The following is a 27174-nucleotide window of genomic DNA, read 5'->3' as shown; positions in this document are numbered from 1 at the left end:
TGAGTTGGAAAGTATGGCAAGTCTTGGCTGGTTTTGTTGATTGGGAGGACAATCCATGAGGTGCGCGGCTGAGTTTGTTGATTGGGAGGGGTGTGCTTATCCTGATCTTGCAACCAGACATGCCCTCACAAAGTGCAAGAGGGACTTATCCCAGTTCTGCCACCAGATGCACCCTCACAAACCTATGGATTACGGCCTCGTTTAGACTCAATCCATGCGCCAAGTCGCAACCAGGTACAGGTTTTTTTTTTTGAGGATGATCCATGAGGTGAGCTTACCCTGGTCATTCCGTCTACAGTAAGATAGGCAAAGATCCTGCCTGCCATTCTGCTTACCCTGCCATTCCGTCTACAGTAAGATAGGTACGTGCTCTTATTCTGACCGGTTTGAATGATACTTACATCTTGCCTAGTTCCCAACACAATTCCATCTACAGTAAGATAGGCAAAGATCCTGCCTGCCATTCTGCTTACCCTGCCATTCCGTCCACAGTAAGATAGGCAAAGATCCTGCCATTCTGTCTACAGTAAGATAGGCAGAGATCCTGGTCATTCCGTCTACAGTAAGATAGGTATGTGCTCTTATTCTGATCGGTTTGAATGATACTTACATCTTGCCTAGTTCCCAACACACAACCTCCATTACAATCTTCCTCGTCTAGCGAGAGAACAAGATCGAGAGAGCCAATGACCAATTCTAGTATGTTAATTCTCGTCTCTGATACTAGCTAATTTGATGTGCTATGTTAGTTTGGAAATACCATGGGCGGCCAGAAGTACCTCTAAAAGCTGCGCCCGTTTGGCTTCCTCGCACCATTTTACCTCCGCATCCCAGCGCTCAACGACGAGCCTTCGTATGCTCGCTTGTAAGATACTAATAGCTGGGCCTGGTGCTATTTCTAACAGTTGCAGTTTTTTTGCTTGCTCGCAGGCCTTCACTTCTGCCTCCCAACGCTCCAGAATTAGGTTTCGTATGTAATTCTGGGAAGCTGTGACAGGGCCAGGTGTTTGACGAAACGGAGGGCGCAGGAACATGGGCTCTGCATCAGGCCTTTCGAGCTTGGGTCTGCAAGCCGGTGAGTATTTGAGTGTAACGTGGAACGGCAACTAACCTTTTGACGTCAATTTTCGTGTCTTCACAGCCAGCCTCTTTGCGACCAGCAATTTGTGACATTGGGCTGCAAGATTTGTCAGAGCACAGTGAGTTTTGAAGCAAGCTCCATACCGTTTTTTTGACGAGTCGGGGGTATTCATAACAGTGAAAATAAATTGTGACGGTATGATCATACCTTTTTATCGTCCCTCTCGTTTGACACAGCTTTCAGCCCTTCATTCTTCAAATCAACAATCAACAAACTATTAAGGTTCAATTGTGAGTTATTTGTCTGTTTCGCAGTGGTATAAATTGTGCTGACCTGCTGTGTACTTTGACTAGACAACCATGGCACCTCGTAAGCCTACCTCCAAGCCAAAGCGCGCCCCCTCACCACCTGCCGCAAAACAAAAGTGCGCCCCCTCACCACCTGCCGCAAAACAGCAGGTGCGCACTGCAAGTGGTCGAGAGCGGTGACCAACTGAAAAAGAGAACTACCATCATAAGTACCAGCACATTATGTTCCGCTCACTCACCATCTCGTTCTACAGTCAGCGAATCCCAACATGTTGTCCATCGCCAAGAAATCAAGGAAACCCGGACGGCAAAACAGAAGAAGAAGGCCTTAAAGGCTGCCTACCAAGGGCATCCTGACGTCTTCGAGAAAGAGCCGTCAGAGCTCCTTAGTGACATGGACAGGCAAGAAGACACAATGGTATGAGCTTTTGTTTTCTTTCCTCATCTTAAATCAGCCGCTGACATTTATTTTTTTCAGTTCTCTGACCACAGTGTCGATACAAGGTTGTCCAACACTAATAGCCTGACATTCAGTACAGGGAAAATCCCTCCAAGGTTGCGCAACTCATCCATACCTACAACCAAAGGACCAAAAGGTATGTTTTTACTTTACATGATTACACTACTAACCCTCCATCAAACAGCACCACATAATGTTGACAAGTCAACAGACGACGACGACGACGACGATGCTGCCAACGATGCTGACGATGACGACGACGAACAGTTGCCTGCAGCTCGAGGGACCAAGAGATCATTCGATGACATGTCATATGTGTTACGACACACGGTCGTGTGCGACTAGGATGATCTAAACAGCGACAACCACGACAGTGGTACCGAGTGCTGAGAGTCGTCGGCCTTTACAGACAAGCAAAGGTTGCGTACTCAAACGTAGCTCGTGGTGGTTAACGAGGGGTTACACTGAGATGATAGCAGTTTACAGACAGTGAGAGGCGTCACTGAAGGTACGAGTCGATGTCGAGCAGGTAGCTTTAGCGGGACAAGGAGTTCAAGGGTAAACCTAGTAAGATTAAAGTAAGGAATGTCTACTTTAATCTTCGACCTTATATAAGGCTACTCTTCATATCTAAGCTCAGCCTAAAGCTGGGTTCTAATCTGCTTATCTACATGAGTCAGAGATAGCGTCCATGAGGCGGGCTTCTATCATAGATAGGGTCCATGTGGTACCCTTCTATCAGTACATGAGGCAGCACGAGGCTTGCCTTCTATCTTGATAACATAAATAGGTCTTCTAGACCTATGTCATCATGTGTCGTCATATGCGGTCCAGACCGCTTATCGTCTATCATCTTCTATTGTCATAGAGCTGGTGAGACTCCGGTATCGTCTATAGCCATGCGGTGGCAGAGGGCTGTCTGCTGGCAGGGGACTCATGCCATGTTACTGTAACAATATGAAGATACCATGGTGCTGAAGGTCAAGAAAAACGCTGACGGTTCGCGTCGACGCGTGAAAGCCAGCGACTTTGACGAAATCTCGAAAGAGATTCTCATAACTGCTTGCTCCGTTTATCGGTGTCTCATCGTCACACAGGCACCTTTTCTGGATTCCGTTGCAGCTGAGACAAAACTGGTGAAAGAGGCCTGGCGCGAGGCATGTCAACTCAAAGGTGTTGACGTCAAACTGACCCCTTCGGCGGTGAATATGGTGAGCACAGTATTTTTAGTGCATTCCTGGTCTTATTCGTTCAAAGCTGTTGAAACGCGCTTCACACATGCGAGGCGAACTCAAGACGAAGATGCGTCCGCTCACGGCTTCATTTCACGGCTTCCGCTCAAGTAATTCTATGGAGGTGATAAGGTCAAACCGAGATCTCGCAGAGAGATTGAAAATTGGCTCGATCTTTGTTTTCAAGGTGAGTATTCGACGGTCTACATAACTTAGTGCTGACATTGAGCAATAGGACCCGTCATCCAAGTCAGGCATCTACAAGACCGAGTTGCTTCAACAGGGTATCAACAGCATGTGGTTCTTGAACCGAAGTGACGAGGGTGTCATCTACCACAAATACTTCGACCCCATCCCTATCGTTACTATTGCGCTCGTGCTTATGGCTGTGAGCCGTTTTTCACATTCTTACTTTCAACTTGATGACGCTGACAATATCTTATAGATAGAATGTTGTGTTGATGAGTGGTCGCAAGGCATCAAAGAGGACATCAAGTTCACATCTGCTGGTTATGGGGCCGTCTACAACCATCATTTCAGCTCACTGCAACGCTTTGATGAGCGCACTGCACCTTACAAACTCCTTTCAAAAATTCGTATCAATCTGCATGATACAGCGCGGTATGTTGGATTCTTATCTCACTGACTCTTCTAATGCTCGCGCTTCTCAGCTTCCACGCAGGTGTCGCATCACTCATTCCATTGTCAGCTACATCCCAGGCCCACATCGACGACGCGGCGTTTGAAGACGCTATTCGAGAGTACCAGCGTGAGGGGAAGGATGCGGCAGTCGAGGATGAGGTCGAGGAGTATGAGTATCCTAGTAGCGAGGGTGGGGATGATGAATAGGGACGCAGTGAGTAAGACGTTCGTATTATGCTAGTTTGTGTTTCAGGTGGTTGAATTTAATTGTGACTACGAGGTTCTTTGGTGTGCTATATAGCTGCTGGTAGTAATTTATAGCTGCGTGCAGTAGCACTCCGACAAACTACGGTAGTACCTTGTAGCTACTGGTAGTTACTATGGGACTCTATGGTGTCTACATAGAGGGCACTTGACAACGGGGCTACTCGCGCTACCCTGACTATATAGCACTATGTAGTCACTATGTTTTTTCCTGATGTTGTTATTATATTCCTGGCTGTAACCATCACCTGCGGAGTAATCGCGGGAGTAGCACTGCAGCATACAGCAGGGGGTGCGCTTCACTTGTTGACTTAAAGAACACGGCTAATTGGATAAACACCAGAGGAGTTGATACTCTCTGGCATGTATATGTGCGGTTATGAATTGGAAGGGAACGTGAAGCTTCTGTTTTTGATGGTTTGGATGCTCAACACTGTTTGGGAGGTCCTCGCACTGTCTTTCGGTCTGGATTGCTGTGAAACACTTTTATGAGCTGCGACGACTCGGCCCATCGACAGGATCAACGATCGGGGACTGTTTCAGAGTGCTGATACAATCTCACGTTCTTTATTTTGCAAGGTGAGTTTGTAATGTGAACGCGGTTACATTTTTCTGCTCAAGTTCCACACATGTCAGCTTTGCTGGCGTCTCTTGCCTCCAGCTTGCTAATCTCTCTCCAGGAATCTGGGTGCGCTGACCTGTTGCTGATATCTGTATACAACCACTGCTCATCAATTCTGTAGGGTTCAAATTCTATTGGAGCTCTGATACTTGATGGAGCTCTTCTGATTTTATTTGTCGTGCAGATGTTTGTGCTGGGACCACGCCTCATCCTGAGCGTTCGAGAGTACCACGCCAAACTCGTTGCATACTCCGACATAGAAGCTAGCATGAATTCAATTGTCTTCCAGGAGCATGTAGATGTATCGACCAGCAGTACTGTATAGGGAAATGCTTGCTGAGTGGTTTGCAGGGAGGAGAAATTTGGTCAACGATCAGTCATTGGTATTTATTTAACATACATATGGTGTTTCGAAGTATATTCGAAAGGTCTAGGCGAAACTATTTCTTGTTGTATCACTACTAGAACGAAGTACCCGCGCTTGAACCAAGTGGTAAGGCGAAATTATCCGGAACGTCCAGTAACCAACCTGGTCCTTGATGGTCGATGTTAAAATACAACGAGAATCAATGAATGTGCCTTGACATCTGATTCTGCGCATTTCTGGAGTTCCGTTATCTGAACATATAGATGACGAAGATGTGACTGCAAATCGTGGAGCCAGATGGCTGATAACTCACTGGTACTCAGATACAATTTCCTCCATGTGATGCGATGGACCACGGAGAATGAAAGGAATGAATCATGTAGACTCATGGCTCGACTGGACGTCTCTATCGCGAATGATCATGACAAGGACATGGGGTCTGCTGAGTGGGGAGTGGAGAATCAGAAAATAGGGAGTTCAAGTAAGAAAACCTAAGCGTACCTATCAAACTACCAATGAAGCAGCCTCCCTAAGCACCACCATCAGAGTAAAGCAGCGAACAAGATACAGTCATGAATACACACATACATACACTTGTTAACGTGGATCACTGTCGGTCCTACATAGGGCAAGTAAATGGTCGCTTGAATGACGTGTCTGATAGAATGTGGGAAACGAAGAAAACGGAAGATTCCAAGATATTGATATTTTGCAGAAACGTTTGAAGGTATCGTGATGTCTCCTGCTGCATCAATGGTGAGTCTAGCATATGTTGTCGAGAGTATTGAAATGGGGTAAACAACTTACAGCTGGAACCAGACGCCCTAAATAAGCTGTCTCTAATGCATATGCCCGGGCCTGTGCCAATTTTTTGGGGGTGTGAAGTCCAATATTGGAATACGCAAATCAGCGTGGGTGCATATGGGTGAGGATTATCTGTTAGGAAATCTGAAGAGAAGACATGTAGGAATGAAGGAATAGAGCTATGTCAGTGTGCTCATGAGGCTGGTCTTTGAAGGTTAGTAGGGGTAAAAAATGTTGAAGTATTTCATGGCGTACAAAGGAAGTCCAACTAGTGCTCAGCCCTCAGATAGCATAATGCCTGTCCGTCGAGCTTTACGCACATGTGGATTCTGGTCCCTCTGGTAGCCGATTACTTGCAGAGGACTGCAACAGTCTGGCAGAGTACTAAGTTGGTTCATTTGTCAACTCTCGGCAAACACCGAAGGCACTTTCAGACCAATCTTCAAGCTTCAACGTCGTCGGTACGTTGCTAATGGAGGCCCCATATCTTTTGTACTATGTTTGGTGTGCGCCTGCAAACACTAGTACTGTTATTATTCATCCATCATGTGGAGTATCATGTGTCCAGGTCACGGTGTCAAGGAATGTTGATGAGATCACACATCATCATGGTGGTATGAGTGAAGGCTATTTTTAGTGAAAGATGGTATATCTAGTACGACCGACACTAGTACTGCCAACACTCCTCCTCACTGATACCCATCTCTCAAGCATGACTATAGTCTCAAATGACTCCACTTTCTGGCCGCTAATCGATTTTTCAACTTTTCTCAGCTATTAGAAAGGTTCGTTGCAGCAAAATCGAAAATGTCTATATTTAACATAGACTGTCGGTTTCGCAGTTGCTGCGGGCGTCGTGGTGGTATACGATTGGGGTGAGCGGGACAGTATTCTAAAATTACTGATATTCTCATGATATTTACAGTCTTAACACTCGGACAAGAGGTAGGTCTATGTCATTGCCGGAGCGGAAAACTCGCTAAGTAAGGTTTCATAGATTGAACTGATCTGGGTGAGTAACAAGAGTCGCATCAGAAGAAAAACAGGAGAATTTAATGAATTAGCGATAGAGGCAACGCTGGTCCCTCATGACTGTGCTTTATTTGGTTGTTCGTACCTCATGTTGTGCTATAGCGGCATGGTTGTTCTGACTTCACAATGTTCTAGATACGCTACATTGGAATACCATATTCTGTGTACGTCATTGTGGCCTATAAGTTGATGATGTATTGATACCCTATCTCTCACTGCCAGCATCAGCGTTCTGCGTATGTCTCATATGCACTGTGTTCGATTTTTCTGACCGGCAGCCCACAGCAAGTATACCATTGGTCCGGCTGACAGATACAGTGAGTATTTATAATTTAAACAACCATCTCATTCCTATGCAATGAATGCGCTCATATTTACGGGTGAGTTTGATTCTGACCATTCATTAACGTGGCTCAATATAGTGGCTCGATAGGTGTGAGTATGAGTGTTTGATCCTAGTACGATGGTATTCACTAATTGAGTGTTTCAGGCATAATTATGGAATACGCACAGAATGGGACAAATGCGGTCATAGCTGCTATGTTGGGCGGTGAGTCGCCCAGCTTCAATACTTCGGTGATATTGACCCGAATGAAACATGATACAAGTCATCATGATTGCTCGGTTGCATGCTATGTACCAGGGATCTACAACGATGCTAATCTTCCTTATTATCATCTTCCTGGGGGTAAACATCGCCTGTGTAGTAATCACGGTAATAGACCTGAAGTACGCCGTAGGAGGTAAGCTTCACTTGTTGAGTCGATGAACACAGTTCATTGAACAAACCCCAGAGGAGTTGATACTCTCTGGCACGTATACTATGTGCGGTTATGGAATGGAAGGCGACGAGCAGCTTCTGTTTTCAATGGTATGGATGCTCAACACTGTTTGGGAGGTCCTCGCACTGTTTCTTTCAGTTTGGATTGCTGTGAAACACTTCTGTGGCCTGCGACGACTCAGCCCATCAACAGGGTGGGCCATCGGGGACTTTTTCAGAGTGCTGATACAATCCCACGTTCTCTATTTTGCAAGGTGAGCTTGTAATATGAACCCAGTTATATTTTTCTGCTCAAGTTTCGCGTGTGTTAGCTTTGCTTGCGTCTCTTGCCTGCAGCTTGCTTATATCTCTCCAGAACTCCAGGTGCGCTGACCTGTTGCTGACATTCGTGTGTGACCGCTACTCATCATTTCTGTAGAATTCATATTCTATTGAAGTTCAGATACTCTATGGTGCTTTTCAAATTTTATTGGTCGTGCAGATGTTTGTGTTGGGACCACGCCTCATCCTTAGCGTTCGAGGATACCACGCCAAACTCGTAGCAGATTCCGACGCAGAAACTAGCATGATTTCGATTGTTTTCCAGGAGCGTGTACACGTATCAACTAGCAGTACTGTGTAGGCAGATACTTACCGAGTGGTCTGCAGGGACGAGAAATTTGGTCGAGGATCCATCGAGATATATATCTATGTAACATGTAAGGTATCGAAGTATGTTTGATAAGCAAACCTATTTCTTGTTGAGTACTCGCGTTTGAACCAAGTAATGAACTGAAACTATCCGGGACGTCTAGCAACCGACCTGGTCCTTGATGGCCGATATTAAAAGACAACAATGAGAATCGTGAAAGCGTCCTGGCAGCTGATTCTGCGCATTTGTGGAGTTCCGCTGTCTAAACATACAGATCAAAGTGACTGCGAAGCGTGAAGCCAGATGGTGGCTGATAGTAACTCATCGTGCTCAGATGCGATTTCCTTTATCTGGGCTACAGAGAATGAAAACGAATTGTGCAGACTCCTGGCGTGACTAGCGGCTGTCCAGACGTCCGTGGATGAGCATGGCAAGGAGACGAAGTCTTCTGAGTGTGGAGTGGAAAATTAGAGAATCGGAGCTTCAAGTCAGAAGGTCTCAAGCGTACTTTGTTAAACTACTAATGAGGCATCGACCAAGATATTCTGTTGGAGTCCCTTTTAAGCACGACCATCAGAGTAAAGCGCCGAACGGCAAGCAAATCCAATTGATCACTTGACTGAAGTGTCTGATAGGATGTGGAGAATGGGGAAAACGGGCAAGATTGAAAGATATGTTGCAGGAACATTGATGTCTTGAGGGATACGTGTTCGATTATGGACAACCCGCGTTGACAGATAAAGTAGTACTGAAATGGAAGCACGATCGCCGATTTTGTTAGCATTCCATGTTTTTTATTTATCTAGATCGATCGAATTGACAGAACATACATATATATTCAAGGCGTCCCTGGAAGGCCACGCTGATAGCCTTTCTCCGCAAGGACCTATATGAGTCGAGCCTTTTCTACTCAATAAATGTAGGATCGCAAATATGAGCACGTGTATACCAATAACGCTAGCTATAGAAGTAGCGTTGCTGAACTCGGACAGCTTACAGTACAAATTGAATAAATTATGAGCGATATGACAGAGTTTAGTTTTACATAAACCTACATAATTGGCTCAAGGTGTGCTTAGGAAGTAAGTCATAAGGGTGACCAATGTAGTTTTTGAATGGACTCGTCGCTGATGGTCCTTCTCCACGTTGTCTACCCTTGATAGTGCCTGTGAATCGAGCCGTTTCTGTTGAATGACTAAGGGTTGTGCACAAGAGCAGAGCGGAATGGGTCAGAAGCATGTCACCCTATATCATACATTTGGGCTGCAGAACGAATCGTGCGTGAAGAGGGGAAGTAGGCACTATATCGCGAGTTTGATGTCTGTTCAAGTATGATTCAACCATATTTAGCATGATGATTTGAAAAGAGACTTACGGTGTGAGTATATGCCTTTATCCCGAATGAATGCGTGTTGCAAGAGGATGACAAGTGCTGAGTGGGGAGTATAGAAGAGATTCGGGGCTTCAAGTCGAAATATATCAAGTGCACCTGAGAAGTATCAGTAAGGCGCCCACCACGATATTCTGACATACGTACTTTGACCAAATTGTGCTGGCTCTATCTTGTGTCCGAGCAAAGCAAAAGAAGAACCGAACTGAGTGAGTCACGACACCACAGATGGCTGATAATCAACGGATCGGCCAGAATGCCTGGAAATCATCAATCTAGCCCACAGAGAAGGAGTACCAAATCATGCATGAAGGGTGCAAGTAAGGTGTCCATGTCCTGGAGATGAGCGTCAACTATCAACTCAAATCTGACGACTGTCAGCAAGCCATGTCGTCGACAACAATCGCCTGGGTTCGAGCATGATTCAACGATACGGAGTATCATGAATTTAAGGGGCTTACAGCTTGAGTAATCATCTATCACGAATCCGCATGGCAAGGAGATAAGGTGTGGTGACTCCTGAGGTCTGAACGGGTAGTAAAGCGCACCGGAACAAGTATCACTACTGCACCAACTGTCTGAGTACAGAAAACGTGAGATACGATAGTGGTTGCAGAAACCCAGATGCGGCCAATAGTAGATCGGTCCTGCTATCCTGTTCTGCAATCATACGTCTTGGGCCAGGCATGCGAACACGATGTGAAAGTTCCGTGAGCTAGGAAAATAAAAGTAGCGTCTGAGCTCAGACAGCTGATAGCCCCAGAATGATAAATTCCCTGATTATCGTCTGTCTGAGCACAAACAACGAAGAAAAGGAAGTGTCAGTGATCGTAAAATTGTGCATTAGCTTTTTTCCAGGTCCTTGTGATCTGTTGACACACACAGAGAAAGTTGCACGTCTGTCAGCGTGAAGCATCGAACCAGATTATGACACGGACCCAATCCCCGATTAGCGTGTCGGTTCGGACAGCTGGTCTCGCAACGGTCTCGCTCATCCATCTAGATCAGTTGGTGGACTCGGGCAAATGGAATACGACGGGGACATTCTGTTTTTGAAAATGAGAAAGAAGATTTGCGGAAGCCGAGATGGCTGATAAGTAATGGTTCTTCATGGATATCACCATCCATCTATGCTGTCTATGTAGGTGGATTAGGAGAGGAAAACAAGTGTGTCGCAGGGAGTCAGAGCATATCCCAGACGGACGCCCATAGAAATGCTTACCTTCAGTATCGAAATACGTGGTTTGATCGATAGATAGGCGCATCCTTCTCGGGTGGGGTCGGGGTAAAGTCTAGGTCTAGATGCAAATCGATGATTAAGCAATTCTATTAATGCTTGAGGACGGCGGACGCATAAGCGCTGCTGTATGGATGATGAGCCTAACATATGTCGTCGAGAGTAGTGGAATGCGGTAAATAACTTACAGCTGGCCAAAACCAGACGCCCTAAATAAGCCGTCTCGACTCTTCAATGACCATGACAATTTTTTTGGGGTGCAGAGTCCGTCCGATATTGGAATGCGCAAATCCGAGTCAGCGCGCGCCGCGGGTGCATACCAATGGGCATTATCGGATATTGTCCGACGAACTTCACGCGCAGGTCAATCCTCGTCTTCTATAGCCGATGCAACAAGAGGGAGTGGTACAGATGTGAGTACTAGTTCCGGAACGGCCTTTCAGCGCTGCAGCGCTCAGCCTGTTGCTTGCAGAGTTGTAAGCACAATTCTTTGGTTCATTTTTTGACTCCGCAGAATCCAGATGCCGAAGGTAACGCCGCGGGCTTTGATTAAAATTTGAACAAGCCACATGGATACCCCGCCTCTTTCAAACGCCAAAGGGAGCGCTGCGACTCGGAGCTTTACAAATTAAATTTAGACAAGCTTCAAGCTTCAACGTTGCAACGCCTGCCTCTTGTGTCTTTTATGTTTGGTGTGCGAATGCAAACACTGACGGTTATTTATTCCTTGTGATTCATCATCGTGCTACGGTGTCGCCATAGGTAAGTATATCATAGATTCATGTATCCAACACTCGATGTCACTGATTCCCAACACAGGATGAACCTACACTGGAATTCCGGAGCCAAGACAGCCACTGCAACAGTCGAGCTTCTCGAACGACATGATATCAACATCAAAACTCATGGGAAACACCAAACAACATCTGTGCATTTGAAGGGCTCGGAGAACCACAAAAAGGGTGGATATACGGTGCAGCAACATTTGTATGGTAAGTCTTTTAGGTCATGGTGATGGCATCGTCCAGGCTGAGGCTTTCCATGCGGCGATGGAGAATGGAATGGTTACCGTGCGCTGCATCGCGTGAAGATGCGATCCTATCTGCATGTTGCGATATGCGGATTTGTATCTTTGGCATCCTGTGAAGGTGGAATAAGGATTCTAAAGCGACGATGTGTCTGTACGATGGCCGTGCATGTGCAAGCATCCGACTACGATGCGACTTTCATAGCCTGCCCATGAATTTGCTGAGCATGATGAAGGTCCGACAATATTAATGGCGTGCTTGGTTGATCTGATGGATCTCGCTTTTAGCTCGCAACCTTTACCGGCTCCTGCTCAAGTCGGCACTAAAAAAACATCACTCAAATACAATGGCCACCGACCGAGGCTGTACAATCAGAAATCGGGCTTTTTTTCCCGTTACAAGCTTCTCGTCTCCCATGTGCGATTTTTCTTGCGACCTGGTATGTATGGCGTCTTATATTCAACAGGTACCAATCACACAGCATGAGTCACGATGTATCTGCCTGTGCAATGAATCACCGTCGCATCAAGTGCGCGATCGGATCCACCGAATAGAGTGCGCTGTTGTGTTTCTTCTCTGACTTTTCCCATAGCACAGAATGCGACCTTGTTACAGAATGCAATCAGGGATAACAAGTCTCGAGCTTGGCCGGCGAGGCTAAGAAAACACATTGCGATCACATCACGGTTAGATCGATGGTCGCATGGTTTCATACTGAACACCTCGAAAATGGCATTGAAAATAAGTTTGCGATATCACTAACCACTGGAGTTTTTCTGGTGTCCGAGTAGTCGCATGCGTAATGCTGGTTTGTAAATCAAATTCTACTTTGATTATCTACCCGGGCTTCTTTTTGTTTGATTTCGAACCGTTTCACCAGATCAAGGGTGTTGAGGCGAGATCAAATATACATCTCCACCATGCTGATTGTGGCGATACAGGGGCTGAACGGTGGTATATCTAGCACGAATGCTGTCGTTATACACCACTGACATTCCCCACTCGCTCACCCATCCCTCGAACATGACTTTCGTCTCAAATGATCCCAGTTGGTGGCCGCAAATCATTTCAAATATTTTTTATAGCTATTGGACAGGTTTGTCGCATCAAGATGTCTAGATCTAACGTTGACTTGCGATTTTGCAGCTGCCGCCGGTGTCGTGGTGGTATACGATTGGGGTAAGCAGGACAGTGTTGGGAAATCGCTGATATTCTCATGCTATTTCCAGTCTTAACACTCGGACAAGAGGTATGTCGCTGTTATTGCCGGAGCAGCCAACTCGCTAAGAATGGCGTCATAGATTGAACTCATCTGGGTGAGTGATAAGAGTCCCGTATCAGAAGAAAACAAGAGAATGCAATTAATTGGCGGCAGAGACAACGCTGGTCTCTCATGACCGTGCTGTATTTGATTGTTCGTACCTCATGTTGTGCTTTAGCGTGCTGGGCAACTTGTGCTGACTCCAAAATATTCTAGATACGCTATATTGGAATACCATATTCTGTGTATGTGTTGATATCAACAACTTTGCACTGTGCTAATAGCTCATCTCTGACAATTAGTATCTATATTCTGGGTATGTCTAATATGCGCTGTGTTCCATTTTCTGACCGGCGAGACACAGAAATCATGCCATTTGTATCGCTGACAGATGCAGTGAGTATTCTGCAGCCATCTCATTCCTATCCAGTCAAGTCAACACATTCATATGTAGGGGTAAGTGAGATTCCAGCCATTGAACTTGGCTCAACATAATGACTCAATAGGTGTAAGTCGGAGTCTTTGATATTAGTGCGAGGGCGTTCACTAATTGCGAATTTTAGGCACTATCACGGACTACGCACTAAATGGCACAAATGTGGCCTTGTCTGTTATGTTGGGCGGTAAGTTGCCCAGGTGGAATACCTCTGGGATATTGACCTGACTGACACACGATGCAAGTGATCATGATTGCTCGGTTGCATGCCATGTATCAGGGATCTAGCAGGATGCTTATGTTCCTTGTTATTATTTTCCTGGCTGTAAACATCGCCTGCGCAGTGATCTCGGCAATAGACCTTGAGTATGTTAAAGAGGGTAAGCTTTACTTCTTGACTTGAAGAACACGGCTCATTGGATAAACACCAGGGGAACTGATACTCTCTGGCATGCATATGTGCGGTTTTGAATCTGAAGGGAACGACACGCTTCTATTTTCAATGGTTTGGATGCTCAACACTGTTTGGGAGGTCCTCGCACTGTGTCTTTCAGTTTGGGTTGCTGTGAAACACTTCCGTGACCTGCGACGACTCGGCCCAACGACAGGATCGGCCATCGGGGACTGTTTTATAGTGCTGATACAATCTCACGTTCTCTATTTTGCAAGGTGAGCTTGTAATGTGAACGCGGTTATATTTTTCTGCTCAAGTTCCGCACATGTTAGCTTTGTTGGTGTCTCTTGCCTCCAGCTTGCTTCTCTCTCTCCAGAAATCTGGGTGCGCTGACCTGTTGCTGATATCTGCGTGCAACCACTGCTCATCATTTTTGTAGAATTCAAGTTCTATTGGAGCTGAGACACTCGATGGTGCTCTTCAAATTTTATCGGTCGTGCAGATGTTTGTGCTGGGACCACGCCTCATCCTTAGCGTTCGAGAATACCACGCCAAACTCGTGGCATACTCCGACGCAGAAACTAGCATGAATTCGATTGTTTTCCAGGAGCATGTACATGTATCAACTAGCAGTACTGTGTAAGGACATCCTTGCCGAGTGGCCTGCAGGGAAGCGAAATTTGGTGGAGGATCCGTTGTGGTATTTATTTAACATATGGTATATTTGAAAGGTCTAGGCAAAGCTATTTCTTGTTGTATCGCTACTGGAATGAAGTACCCGCGCTTGAACCAGGTGGTAAGGGCAAATGATCCGGAACGTCTAGTAACCAATCTGGTCCTTTGTTGAAATACAACGAGAATCAGTAAAAGTACCTTGACCGCTGATTCTGCGTGTTTGTGTTCCACTGTCCGGACATATAGATACTGCGACTCGTGAAGCCAGATAGCTAATAACTCATTAGTGCTCAGATGTAATTTCCTCCATCCGATGGGCCATGGGGAATGAAATGAATGAATCGCGTAGACTGATGGTTTGATTGTACGTCTTTCTTGCGAATGAGCATGACGGGGTCCGCTGAGTGCAGAGTGGAAAATCATAAAATGTCAGAAGGCCTCAAACGAGATACAGACATGCATACACGCATACATACACCGTTGACATGGATCACGGTCAATGATTACTTGGTGAATGAAGTGTCTGATAGGGTATTATCGATGGAGACACGCGCGAGGTGTATCGAAGGCGAGATTGGGATATGTGTTCGATTACGAATATATGAATCGTGATCGAGCGCTCAATCGAAGCACGATGGATGAAAGAAGCATAGGCCTAGAATGGTCAACGACACGAACGACAAGAAAAGTATGTGATCGAGAATTCGATCACCGATCTTGTCAGGATTCCAAGTTTTTTATTTATTTAGATCAAGAGAATTAGACTCGCACATGTCTGGTTCAAGGCGTACCTGGGAAGCCCAATAGTACTTTTCCTTGCTGATGGCCCTTATCTTGTATGCAGACACAACTCACCGCTCACCTTAGCTTACCCATGTGTTGCAACAGTTCATCAAAGTTTTCCGTAAGAAATTTCAATCATGGGGACGGCTAGAGGACAATTTGAATGTCAGAGATACATTGATCGCACTCATTCGGGAGCATTAGTGGTGTCAACTCCCCAGCACCGCCCAAACCATGCACAATTGACATTCAGGATCCTTGTAATCTACCGAGCCCTATCCTATCAGCCATCTGGGTCGCAGAGTAGTATCGAATCGTGCGTGAAGAGTGGGTGCGGGGTGTGGGATCGGCGAGTCATCGGATCACCTGATCACTAGAGCAGCTGTCGTTGTGGATATTCCTACTGGCATGGCCTAACGCATCGCTGAAATATATCAACGGTATCAATCAGAGTTGCCCTGGACCGAAGAGATGACGACTCGAAAGTATATACTTCACTTCAACAAGTCGTTATCTGCTCGCCTAGGTCGCACACGAGCCTGGATGACCGATAGACCAAAATTCCACACTTGCGAAAACTAGCGGCCGTCAGTTGTGTAATCAAAGAAAGGAAGCACGATCCATGGAAGCTCAATCACGGGCACCCTGAGTAGCATGTCGAAGATTAGACAGCTGAGCGTGCAACGGTCCTGCTCATTCATCTGAACCAGTGGACGGACTCAAACGAATGAAGTGCGAGGGGGGAAATTGAAATTGAAAACAAAGATTCGCGGAAGAAGGTGTCTTCATGGAAATCACCGTTTCCTTTTCGTCTATCTGGGCTGTCCATATAGATGGACTACTAGGGGAAAACGAATGAATCGCAGGGGGTGAGAGTATATCCTAGAGAACGTTTGTAGAGACGCTCACCTCGAGCATTGAGATACAACTGATCGTTTTTGGGTGGGTCGGGGCAAGTATATATCTAGGGGTGGACCAATGATTAAACGAATCTCGCGACAGGGAAGGGGAGGAGTGTTCAAGACTGGGGAAACGTACCAACAATAAATGCAAAGGCCAGCACTACAAGGACCTCTTTGTGCTTATAAGCCCCAATAAATTTGTGCGCAGGGAAACTGAAAGCGTTGATATTATTTCGACTGCCCACACAAAAAGGTAAAGAATGGACGTACGTACGTGGCTCCAAGTCTGATGGCGCTGAGAGGGGAACCAGATATGAGATAAGATGAAAGGATTAAGGACTGAGACTATGAAAGTACTTACAATATGCAAAAGTGTAAACGATGCTATGCTCGAGAACAGCGGACGCATGAGCACTGATGTATCGATGGTCAGCCTAGCATATGTCGCCGAGAGTGGTGGAATGGGATGAACAACTTACAGCTGGTCAAAAACAGACGCCCTGGATAAGCCGTCTCCAACACCCGTATCAACTCTCTTGGGGTACAAACTCCATATTGGAACATGCAGATTAGAGTGAGTGCGCATGGGCAGGCATTATCAGATCGGAAGTCTGTAGAGAAGACATCTAGGGATAAAATTGAGTTGTAGCATGTAGCTATATCAGCGTGCTGACTAGAGTACGTGTAATATTTACATGCCTGATACCGGACGAGGATGAGCTAAGAGGATTGGTGAGATGAGTTATATCGTGAGACGGGGTTGGTTAGATAGCGAAAGCGATCGTATTTAGAACGAGGACAAGGTGAAGGGTTTTAATGAATTGGAAAATGTGAATATAGTGTTATGTATCCGTGAAGGGGTGGCCAATCAAGTGGGTGAAAAGGGTTGGAGTATCTTTGTCGCGTACAAACAAAGTCCAAGTGCTGAGATCTTTTGGCGATTCTCAGGCAAACACCGAAGGTTAAGCCTACCTTAGACATGTGAAAGGTGCCGGTTCCTGAGTGCTCGGAAGGAACCGGCACCACACATCCAGCTGAGCGACAAGCCTTGTAGTCTTCCTTCCCGTTTTTCATCCCCATCAGCTGCACAATACGTTCCGCTCACTCGATTCTAATCAGTACTCTCGCTCGCTCGCTTATTTTTGCCCACCCTCCACTCCCAGAATTTATTACAGACCATATCATAATATTCATTGCACCTATCAGTACATTCGGAATACCCGTATATAAATACCTCCACTAGCCTCGTAGTATCTCAATTACACATAATGGTCATTCAATCAGACCGCTTGTCGAGTTTTCCCACCCACCCAGTGGCAATTCTCGCCAGCGTCCGAACCGAGCTATTGCTTGGCCCCAGCCCAACCACTGTTTGCTTGACCTATATGTGTTACGTCGACCGTCGGTCGGCGTGTGCGAACTAGGATAGGTCTTCTCAGCAACGACTCGAGTGAGTCTACTGAAGCTGAGGGTGGTTCTCGGCTTGACGGAATGTCAAGGGTTCCTCCGGTGATCTCGGTAAGACGGCGCTCGTCGAGATACAGGGCTAGCGGATACGTGCTAAGTCGTATGGGAGTGACTTAGAAGTGCGGTCTCACACAAGGAAGCTGGTAAGGCTTAGTTGAGCAAGTTCTGGGGATGAACCTAGTAGATTAAAGTAAAGTCTAAGTACAATAATCCTGTCTACTTATAGGGAAGTACTACAAGTATTCTAGCTCAGTCTGTAATCAATAGTATATCTATGATCTATGATAACACGACATGAGGTTCAGATAAGTACATGAGGCTTAACCTCTGATCAAGCATGCTGCGCCAAGGGCAGCTGCGCGTAGGTACAGGAAGCGCCAAGAGCGCTCCGGATCTTCATGAAGCAACATGCGGTATGCATGCGCTGATCTAGGGTGACCATGAGGCGTACAGCCTCCATGGATCAGGTACAAGGCCGTCTAGGCCAGGGGGTCATAGCGCCAGGGCGGGTCATAGCAGGTCCAGACCACTGTCTTTCTAGGCGCAGGCAGCGCACCGCCGCGTGGGGAGTCTAGCAGAGCTGGGGGCAGGCATAGGCAGAGCTGGGGCTCCTGTAGGTGTTACGGATGCCTGTAACAATATGTACCTGCAATAGACGAAGCTGAACCACACTCCAACATGTAAATTTTCGTAATTTGCCAATAACTTTGCTAATCTGACGGATCTCACTCGGACAGGATAGAAATTTACTGAAACACAATGCTATCAAGATGAACCTGTACAATCAGAAATCAGGCTTCTCTGTCATGGTTTCGGGTACGAGTTCTCTAATGCTATGCCACAGGATGAACTTTGTTCCATAAGAGGGCCGTTACGCCTCGGGCTCTGCCAGCGATGCCGAACAGTGAGTACATACTTGTTTCACACCTATGTTAGATCGATGACTACATAATTTGATCGGGTACTCTTCGATTTTTGCAAGCTCGCAGCAAATACACACAAAAAACCATGTTGGAAATAAGTTCTCGACATCACAAACGACTGGAACTTTCCTGGTATTGAAGTATTCCTGTACGTGTTACAGGGATCTGTAACACCTACTAGAGCCCCAGCTCTCCCTACGCCTGCCCCCGCTCTGCTAGACTCCCCGCGCGGCGGTGCGCCGCCTGCGCCTAGAAAGACAGCGGTCTGGACCGCTATGACCCCGCCTGGCGCTATGACCCCGCCCCTGGCCTAGACGGCCTTGTACCTGATCCATGAAGGCTGTACGCCTCATGGACACCCTAGATCAGCGCATGCATACCACATGTCGCTTCATGAAGATCCGGAGCGCGCTTGGCGCTTCCTGTACCTATGCGCAGCTGCCCTTGGCGCAGCATGCTTGATCAGAGGTTAAGCCTCATGTATGCTATCTGAACCTCATGTCTTGTTATCATAGATTTACGATATACTATTGATTACAGACTGAGCTAGAATACTTGTAGTACTTCCCTATAAGTAGACACAGATTATTGTACTTAGACTTTACTTTAATCTACTAGGTTCATCCCCAGAACTTGCTCATCTAAGCTTACCAGCTTCCTTGTGTGAGACCGCACTTCTAAGTCGCTCCCATACGACTTAGCACATATCCGCTAGCCCTGCATCTCGACGAGCACCATCTTACCGAGATCGCCGGAGGAATCCTTGACGTTCCGTCAAGGCTAGAACATGCTCAGCTTCAGTAGACTCACTCGAGTCGTCACTGAGAAGACCTATCCTAGTTCGCACACGCCGACCGACGGTCAGCGTAACAGTACGTATAGTGATTTGGAAATCAAAATCTACTTTGATTACCAGCTTTTTGTTTGATTTTGTACCCTTTCACCTGATGAAGGGTCTTGAGGCGAAAATCGAATTTCCATCTCCATCACGCTGATTGTGGCGATGTTACAGTCATCCATAACACCTACACCAGCCCCCGCTCTGCTAGACTCCTGACACGTGCGGCATGCCGCCAGCACTTAGAAAGACAGCGGTCCTGGACCGCTGTGACACCGCCCTTGGCCTAGACTGGCCTTGTACCTGATCCATGGAGGCTGCACGCCTCATGGTCACCCTAGATCAGCTGCATGTATACCACATGTCGCTTCATGAAGATCCAGAGCGCCCTTGGCGCCTCATGTACTTGCGCAGTCGCACTTGGCGCTGCATGCTTGATCAGAGGTTAAACCTCATGTATCTTATCTGTACTCATGACCGTCCTCATGTACTCTTATCTTTGATAGACTTAGATCCACAGATATACTATAGATACAGACTGAGCTTGAACACTTATGTGTAGACATATAAGTAGACAGATTATTGTACTGTGATCTTTACTTAATCTACTTGGTTCCATCCTGAAACTTGTTCAACTAAGCCTCCCAGCTTAGTTGTCTAGATCGCACTTCTAAGTCGCTCCCATGCGCCTTAGCCTGTATCCTGCTAGCCCTGTATCTCGACGAGCGCCAGTCTTACCGAGATAACCGGAGGAACCCTTGACATTCCGTCAAGCCAAGAAACACCCTTAGCTTCGGTCAGGCTCACTCAAGCCGTTGCTAAGAAGACCTATCCAAGTTCGCACACGCCGACCGACTGGTCAGCATAACAGGCGATACAAGCGCTGAACGGTGGTATATATAGCAGGAACACTATCGTCATACACCACTGACATTCCCCACTTGCTCACCCATCCCTCAAACATGACCTACATCTAAAATGATCCCAGTTTGTGGCCACAAATCAATTCGAATATTTTCATCACCTATTGGACAGGTTCGTTGTATTAGGATGTCCAGATCTAACATTGACATGCAGCTTGGCAGTTGCTGCTGGCGTCGTGGTGATATATGATTGGGGTAAGCAGGACAGTGTCTTAAAATCACTAATATTCTCATGATATTTCCAGTCTTAACACTCGGACAAGAGGTACGTCGATGCTATCGCTGGAGCAGCCAACTCGCTAACAATGGTGATGCAGATTGAACTCATCTGGCTGAGTGACAAGAGTCCCGTATCAAAAGAAAACAAGAGCATGCAATGAATTCATGACAGAGACAACGATGGTCTCTCATGACCGTGCTGTATTTGACTGTTCGTACCTCATGTCATGCTTTAGCATGGTGGGCAACTTGTGCTGACTCCAAAATGTTTTAGATACACTATATTGGAATACCATATTCTGTGTATGTGTCGAGATAAACAACTTTGCACTGTGCTAATAGCTCATCTCTGACAATTAGTGTCTGTCTTCTGGGTATGTCTCATATGTACTGTATTCCATTTTTCTGACCAGCGGGACACAGGAAATATGGCATCGGTATCGCTGACAGATGCAGTGAGTATTCTGCCATCATCTCATTCCAATCTAATCAACACTGCTCATATGTAGGGGTGAGTGAGATTGCAACCATTGAACTTGGCTCGATATAATGACTTAATAGGTGTAAGTCAGAGTCTTTGATACTAGTGTGAGGGTGTTCACTAACTGAGAGCTTTAGGCAATATCATGTACTACACAACAAATGGGACAAATGTGGCCTTGACTGCCATGTTGGGCGGTAAGTTGCCCAGGTGCAATACCTCTGGGATATTGACCTGACTGACACACGATGCAAGTGATCATGATTGCTCAGTTGCATGCCATGTATCAGGGATCTAGCAAGATGCTGTCACAACCCCTTAAATGAATTAATGCAGGGCAGAGACTAGGACTCAAATGAAGAAAGATCACAACGAGGATAGGGCAGCAGGTACATCTTGGATTGCTCACTTGGAGATACAAGAGGTTTGAACTAAAGAACTACTGACTACAAGACACTACCTATATACATGTATTGAAATGGAGATCGAAACTGAGTATGAACTAACTAACCAATGAGAATAATTAAAGGTATCGTACGATTCTATATATATGATTATGATGTCATAACATGTGCCGCAGCTGCAGTAAGACTCTGGAACATTCCAAGAGTGTCGTGTGGCATGATGTCATCTTCTGAAAGGTCACATGATTTTGATATAGAGGAGTTCAGTAATTCTATAATAGATGCCGTAGGCGCTTCTTCAACTATAAATACATTCTTAGGTTTATCTTTAGGTACAGGTGCTATACTTGTGCGTTTAAAGGACTTCGAATTTAAGAAAGTATAATGGTTTGTATTTGGAACTCGTGACAGATGCTTATGTTCCTTGTTATTATCTTCCTGGCTGTAAACATCGCCTGCGGAGTGATCGCGGTAATAGAACTTGACAATATTGTAGGGGGTAAGCTTTACTTGTTGACTTGAAGAACGCAGCTCATTGGATATACACCAGAGGAGCTGATACTCTCTGGCATGCATATGTGCAGTGTTGAAGGGATCGAGCAGCTTCGGGTTGCAATGGTTTGGGTGCTCAACACTGTTTGGGAGGTCCTCGCATTGTCTCTTTCAGTCTGGATTGCTGTGAACCACCTCCGTGACCTGCGACGACTCGGCCCATCAACAGGGTCGACCATCGGGGACTGTTTCACAGTGCTGATACAATCTCACATTCTTTATTTTGCAAGGTGAGTTTGCAATGTGAATGTGGCCATGTTTTTCTGCTCAAGTTCCGCACATGTTAGCTTTGTTGGTGTCTCTTGCTTCCAGCTTGCTACTGATCTCTCTCCAGAACTCTCGGTGCACTGACCTGTTGCTGATATCTGCGTCCAACCACTGCTCATCATTTTTGTAGAATCCAGATTCTATTGGAGCTCTGACACTCGATGGTGCTCGTGTAATTTTATCGGTCGTGCAGATGTTTGTACTGGGACCACGCCTCATCCTTAGCGTTCAGGAATACCACGCCAAACTCGTGGCATACTCTGACGCAGAAACTAGCATGAATTCGATTGTTTTCCAGGAGCATGTACATGTATCAACTAGCAGTACTGTGTAAGGACATCCTTGCTGAGTGGCCTGCAGGGAAGCAAAATTTGGTGGAGGATCCGTTGTGGTATTTATTTAACATATGGTATATTTGAAAGGTCTAGGCAAAGCTATTTCTTGTTGTATCGCTACTGGAATGAAGTACCCATGCTTGAACCAGGTGGTGAGCTGAAGTTATTTGGAACGACCAGCAACCAACCTGGTCCTTGATCGCCAATGTTAAAATACAACAAGAATCAGTGAAAGTGTCTTGACAGCTGATTCTGCATGTTGGTGTTCCACTGTCTGGACATGTAGATGCGAATCGTGAAGCCAGATACTAGATGATCACTCATCTGTGCTCACATGCGATTTCCTCCATCCGATGGGCTACGGGGAATGAAATGAATGAATCGCGTAGACTCATGGCTTGATTGCACGTCTCTTGCGAATGAGCATGACAAAGATATGCGGTCCGCTGAGTGGAGAGTGGAAAATCAAGAAAATGTCAGAAGGCATCAAGTGTACTTATCAAACTACTAATGAGGCATCGGCTGTGATATTCCGTTGGAACCCTCCCTAAGCACGACCATCAGAGTAAAGCACTGAATGGAAACATGAGAAAGATATATATTGCATTTATTGGGAATAATCACATCAGCATGATATTATAGCTTGCATGTATTTACATAACACTCGATGGCATGAGACTTTAGGAGATAGAACAAGATGTAGATATTAATTCGACTGAATTCTATTGTAAATACTCGTACAGTATATATATTCACTATCAAACGGCTAATTCTATGTGTCCGATCCAAAAGTCTGTGTTTCGGTCTTGATTCTCTTCCATGCTAGTACGGTGAAAAATATCATCCGCCACGGCTATTCCCAGCTATCGTGCCCTACTTTGTTATCTTAGTCAGCTTCGACTCCTGTGTTCGTACTAGTATTACCATGTCCAACACACGATCCGGGTTTCAATCTTAGTCTGTTACATGTTTACTGAAACACGATGCCATAGAGATGAGCCTGTACAATCAGGAATTAGCTTCCTGGTGTGGTGCAGGTTCATTGCCAGCTTTTTGTTTGATTTTGCACTGTTTCACCTGATGAAGAATCTTGAGGCAGGATCGATTATATATCTCCGCCATGCTATACAAGGGCCGAACAGTGGTATATCTAACACGAACACTGTTGTTATACACCACTGACATTCCCCCACTTGCTTACCCATCCCTTGAACATGAGCTTCATCTCAAATGATTCCAGTTACTGGCCGACTATCAGTTTGAACATTTTTTTGAGCTATTGGGAAGGTTTGTCGCATCAAGATGTCTAATCTAATGTTGACGTGCAGTTTCACAGTTGCCGCGGTCATCGTGATGGTATATGATTGGGGTGAGCAGGACAGTATTAGAAAATCGCTAATATTCTCATGATATTTCCAGTCTTAACATTCGGACAAGAGGTACATCGATGTCATCGCCGGAGCAGCCAACTCGCTAAGAATGGTGTCATAGATTGAACTCATCTGGGTGAGTGACAAGAGTCCCATATCAGAAGAAACCAAGAGCATGCAATTAATTCGCGACAGAGACAATGCTGATCTCTTATGACCGTGCTGTATTTGATTGTTAGTACCTCATGTTGGGCTTTAGCGTGGTGGGCAACTTGTGCTGACTCCAAAATGTTCTAGATACACTATATTGGAATACCATATTCTGTGTATGTGTCGAGATCAACAATTTTGCACTGTGCTAATAGATCATCTCTGACAATTAGTGTCCGTCTTTTGGGTATGTCTCATATACTCTGTGTTCCATTTTTCTGACTGGCGGCACACAGAAAATATGCCATTGGTATGGCTGACAGATGCAGTGAGTATTCTGCAATCATCTCATTCCCAACCAATCAATACACTCATATGTAGGGGTAAGTGAGAATACAAGCATTGAACTTGGCTCAACATAATGACTCAATAGGTGTAAGTCGGAGTCTTTGATACTAATGCAAAGGCATTCACTAATTGGGAGTTTCAGGCAATATCATGTACTACGTAACAGGTGGAGCAAATGTGGCCTTGTCTGCCATGTTGGGCGGTAAGTGACCCAGGTGCAATACCTCTGTAATATGGACCTGACTGACACACGATGCAAGTCATCATGATTACTCAGTTGCATGCCATGTATCAGGGATCTAGAGCGATGCTTATGTTCCTTGTTATTATATTCCTGGGTGTAAACATCGCTTGCCCAGTAATCACAGTAATAGCACTCAACAATGTTGTACTGGGTAAGCTTTACTTGTTGACCTGAAGAACACGGCTCATTGGATAAACACCAGAGGAGCTCATCCTTTCTGGCACATATATGTGCGGTTATGTATCTGAAGTGAACAACCAGCTTATTTCGATCATTTGGACGCTCTACACTGTTTGGGAGGTCCTAGCACTGTGCCTTTCAGTCTGGGTTGCTGTGAAACACTTCCGTGAGCTGCGACGACTCAGCCCATCGACAGGATCGACTGTCGGGGACTGTTTCAGAGTGCTGATACAATTGCACATTCTTTATTTTGCAAGGTCAGCTTGTAATGTGAAAGTGGTTATATTTTCTGCTCAAGTTCCGCATATGTTAGCTTTGCCGGTGTCTCTTGCCTCCAGCTCACTGCTTTCTCTCCAGAAATCTTGGTGTGCCAACCTGTCGCCAACATCTGCGTGTTTACACTGCTCATCATTCTCGTAGAATTCAAATTCTATTGGAGTTTCAATACTCCGAGGTGCTCTTCAAATTTCATTGGTCATGCAGATGTTTGTCCTGGGACCACGCCTTATTCTGAGCGTTCGAGAATACCACGCCAAAGTCATGGAATACTCTAACGCAGAAACTAGCATGATTTCGTTTGTTTTACAGGAGCGTGTACATGTATCCACTAGCAGTACTGTGTAGGGAAATGCTTGCTGAGTGGTCTGCAGGGAGGAGAAATTCGGTGGAGGGTTCGTCGTGGTATTTATCTAGCATATAGGGTTTCGAAGTATATTTAAAAGGTCCAGGCAAAGCTATCTCTTGTCGTATCACAGCTGGGATGAAGTACCTACACTTGAACTAAGTGGTAAGGTGAAATTATCCGGAACGGCTAGCAGCCAAACTGGTCCTTGATGACCGATGTTACAATACAATGAGAATCAGTGAATATGCCCTGACAGCTGATTCTGCGCGTTGGTGTTCCACTGTCTGGACATATAGATACTGCGAATCGTGAAACCAGATGGCTGATAACTCATCGGTGCTCAGATGCAATTTCCTCCATTCGATGGGCTATGGAGAACGAAATGAATGAATCACGTAGACTCATGGCTTAACTGCACATCTCTCGCGAATGAGCATGACAAGGATATGTAGTCTGCTGAGTGGGGAGTAATATCAGAAGGCCTCGAGCGTACCTAACAAACTACTAATGAGGCATCGACTGCGATATTCTGTTGGAACCCTCCCTAAGCACGACCATCGAAGTAAAGCACCGAACGAGATACAGACATGCCACATACACACCCAATGGCATGAATCACAGATAGCTAGGGTAAGCAAATGGGTACTTAAATGAAGTGTCTGATAGAATGGGAGCCCCGCACTGAATATTGAATAGAAGCACGATAGATGAAAGAAGGATGGCCTAGAATGGTCAACGACACGAACGACAACGAAAGTATGTGATCGGGAATTAGATCGCCGATTTTGTCAGGATGCCAAGTTTATTTATTTATCTAGATCGAGGGAATCAGACTCGCACATGCCTGGTTCAAGGCGTACCTGGAATAGTAAGTGATTTTCCTCGCTGATAGCCCTTATCTTGTATACACTCAAACTTTGCTCAAACTCACCCATGCCTTGCAACAGTTCATCAAAGTTTTCCGTTGACCAGTGGCGCGGCTCTTTAGCGCATCGTGGGTAAACGATCTGTTTCCATCCTGCCGAGTAGCATGACTATAACAGTAAAACACCGAATGAGACGCATATGTAAATATAACACACCCGTTGATATTAATCACAGTCACACTAGTACGAAGAGATAACCATTTGAAAGTGTTCAATAAATCGTTATCTGCTCGCCCAGGTAGTACATGAGCAGCGTGTCTGGATCTGAGCCTGACCGCTGATAGACTAGAAATTTACACTTGCGAAAATTACCGTCTGTCAGTTGTTTGAACACAAAGACTGAAAGCAGAAGATGTGCGCACGATCTATGGAAGCTTGAATAGCTTGCGATACAATGGATCTATCGCATGTGCCATTATCCATCTGGGTCGTTTGGGTGAGGCACGATGCGACCATTCCATTGACCAAGAAAAGTAGAAGTAGCGTGTCCAAGCTCAGACAGCTGATAATCTGACAATTCGATGTATTCATGAAGGCCCTGACTATCTGAGCACGAAACAGAACAACCAGAAACTGACAATGATCGCAGAAT

The 27174-nt window shown here is 45.7% G+C and overlaps 8 protein-coding genes across 8 annotated transcripts; 6 read left to right on the top strand and 2 right to left on the bottom strand.

The window, feature by feature from the left end:
- Positions 1-548: 548 nt before the first annotated feature.
- Positions 549-1253, bottom strand: F5147DRAFT_775493 (uncharacterized protein; the record flags this gene model as incomplete). The annotated part of the gene is made up of 5 exons (XM_041441735.1): positions 549-557; positions 611-727; positions 780-1065; positions 1112-1177; positions 1225-1253. The coding sequence occupies 5 exons, from the start codon at positions 1251-1253 to the stop codon at positions 549-551; spliced, it is 507 nt and encodes a 168-aa protein (XP_041290970.1).
- An 834-nt stretch (positions 1254-2087) lies between these two features.
- F5147DRAFT_838223 (uncharacterized protein) lies at positions 2088-4205 on the top strand. Its single transcript, XM_041444138.1, has 6 exons — positions 2088-2164; positions 2809-3060; positions 3107-3268; positions 3317-3469; positions 3527-3702; positions 3753-4205. The coding sequence occupies exons 1-6, from the start codon at positions 2156-2158 to the stop codon at positions 3928-3930; spliced, it is 930 nt and encodes a 309-aa protein (XP_041290969.1). The 5' UTR covers positions 2088-2155; the 3' UTR covers positions 3931-4205.
- F5147DRAFT_807520 (uncharacterized protein) lies at positions 3937-4934 on the top strand (the record flags this gene model as incomplete). The annotated part of the gene is made up of 5 exons (XM_041443384.1): positions 3937-4279; positions 4331-4450; positions 4506-4566; positions 4609-4675; positions 4794-4934. Exons 1-5 carry the CDS (start codon positions 4189-4191, stop codon positions 4932-4934), a joined length of 480 nt encoding a protein of 159 aa, XP_041290968.1. The 5' UTR covers positions 3937-4188.
- A 2376-nt stretch (positions 4935-7310) lies between these two features.
- F5147DRAFT_838222 (uncharacterized protein) lies at positions 7311-8215 on the top strand (the record flags this gene model as incomplete). Its single annotated transcript, XM_041444137.1, has 5 exons — positions 7311-7362; positions 7421-7555; positions 7607-7847; positions 7905-7956; positions 8012-8215. The coding sequence occupies 5 exons, from the start codon at positions 7311-7313 to the stop codon at positions 8213-8215; spliced, it is 684 nt and encodes a 227-aa protein (XP_041290967.1).
- Positions 8216-12671: 4456 nt separating this feature from the next.
- On the top strand, positions 12672-14646 carry F5147DRAFT_261994 (uncharacterized protein). The gene is made up of 13 exons (XM_041428912.1): positions 12672-12975; positions 13026-13058; positions 13109-13128; positions 13181-13195; positions 13255-13293; positions 13357-13385; positions 13443-13456; positions 13505-13540; positions 13704-13763; positions 13822-13956; positions 14008-14245; positions 14303-14354; positions 14410-14646. Exons 1-13 carry the CDS (start codon positions 12849-12851, stop codon positions 14611-14613), a joined length of 1002 nt encoding a protein of 333 aa, XP_041290966.1. The 5' UTR covers positions 12672-12848; the 3' UTR covers positions 14614-14646.
- A 1278-nt stretch (positions 14647-15924) lies between these two features.
- On the bottom strand, positions 15925-17189 carry F5147DRAFT_762034 (uncharacterized protein). Its single transcript, XM_041440563.1, has 7 exons — positions 17030-17189; positions 16810-16980; positions 16692-16744; positions 16601-16625; positions 16467-16543; positions 16338-16392; positions 15925-16269 (listed from the first exon to the last, which is right to left on the bottom strand). The coding sequence occupies exons 2-7, from the start codon at positions 16914-16916 to the stop codon at positions 16122-16124; spliced, it is 465 nt and encodes a 154-aa protein (XP_041290965.1). The 5' UTR covers positions 16917-16980; positions 17030-17189; the 3' UTR covers positions 15925-16121.
- A 4813-nt stretch (positions 17190-22002) lies between these two features.
- Positions 22003-22891, top strand: F5147DRAFT_838220 (uncharacterized protein; the record flags this gene model as incomplete). The annotated part of the gene is made up of 4 exons (XM_041444136.1): positions 22003-22084; positions 22136-22367; positions 22425-22479; positions 22535-22891. The coding sequence occupies 4 exons, from the start codon at positions 22003-22005 to the stop codon at positions 22736-22738; spliced, it is 573 nt and encodes a 190-aa protein (XP_041290964.1). The 3' UTR covers positions 22739-22891.
- A 1062-nt stretch (positions 22892-23953) lies between these two features.
- Positions 23954-25768, top strand: F5147DRAFT_807501 (uncharacterized protein; the record flags this gene model as incomplete). Its single annotated transcript, XM_041443383.1, has 15 exons — positions 23954-24026; positions 24076-24108; positions 24159-24178; positions 24231-24245; positions 24349-24372; positions 24407-24435; positions 24475-24506; positions 24556-24587; positions 24641-24642; positions 24693-24694; positions 24774-24809; positions 24967-25002; positions 25054-25288; positions 25330-25396; positions 25452-25768. The coding sequence occupies 15 exons, from the start codon at positions 23954-23956 to the stop codon at positions 25653-25655; spliced, it is 840 nt and encodes a 279-aa protein (XP_041290963.1). The 3' UTR covers positions 25656-25768.
- Positions 25769-27174: the final 1406 nt, after the last annotated feature.

This window comes from Suillus discolor (genome assembly GCF_016758755.1).
Source record: "Suillus discolor strain FC423 chromosome Unknown F5147scaffold_40, whole genome shotgun sequence".
In the NCBI taxonomy this organism is placed as follows: domain Eukaryota; kingdom Fungi; phylum Basidiomycota; class Agaricomycetes; order Boletales; family Suillaceae; genus Suillus; species Suillus discolor.
The sequence above is the reverse complement of the archived record's forward strand: the minus strand, read 5'-3'. Positions and strand labels throughout refer to the sequence as shown.

What these genes read in the sequence shown, in the direction of transcription:
- F5147DRAFT_838223 (XM_041444138.1), top strand. An exon ending in GCTCGATCTTTGTTTTCAAG is followed by an intron (nt 3,269 to 3,316) that starts GTGAGTATTCGA and finishes ATTGAGCAATAG; the next exon opens with GACCCGTCATCCAAGTCAGG. An exon ending in TTGCGCTCGTGCTTATGGCT is followed by an intron (nt 3,470 to 3,526) that starts GTGAGCCGTTTT and finishes AATATCTTATAG; the next exon opens with ATAGAATGTTGTGTTGATGA.
- F5147DRAFT_261994 (XM_041428912.1), top strand. Translation starts at nt 12,849, where the DNA reads ATGCTGTCGTTATACACCACTGACATTCCCCACTCGCTCACCCATCCC. An exon ending in ATCGCTGACAGATGCAGTGA is followed by an intron (nt 13,541 to 13,703) that starts GTATTCTGCAGC and finishes TGCGAATTTTAG; the next exon opens with GCACTATCACGGACTACGCA. An exon ending in CTCTCTCTCCAGAAATCTGG is followed by an intron (nt 14,355 to 14,409) that starts GTGCGCTGACCT and finishes TCATTTTTGTAG; the next exon opens with AATTCAAGTTCTATTGGAGC.
- F5147DRAFT_762034 (XM_041440563.1), bottom strand. Translation starts at nt 16,916, where the DNA reads ATGCGCACTCACTCTAATCTGCATGTTCCAATATGGAGTTTGTACCCC. An exon ending in GGCCTTTGCATTTATTGTTG is followed by an intron (nt 16,393 to 16,466) that starts GTACGTTTCCCC and finishes GTCCACCCCTAG; the next exon opens with ATATATACTTGCCCCGACCC. An exon ending in GTTGTATCTCAATGCTCGAG is followed by an intron (nt 16,270 to 16,337) that starts GTGAGCGTCTCT and finishes GTTTTCCCCTAG; the next exon opens with TAGTCCATCTATATGGACAG.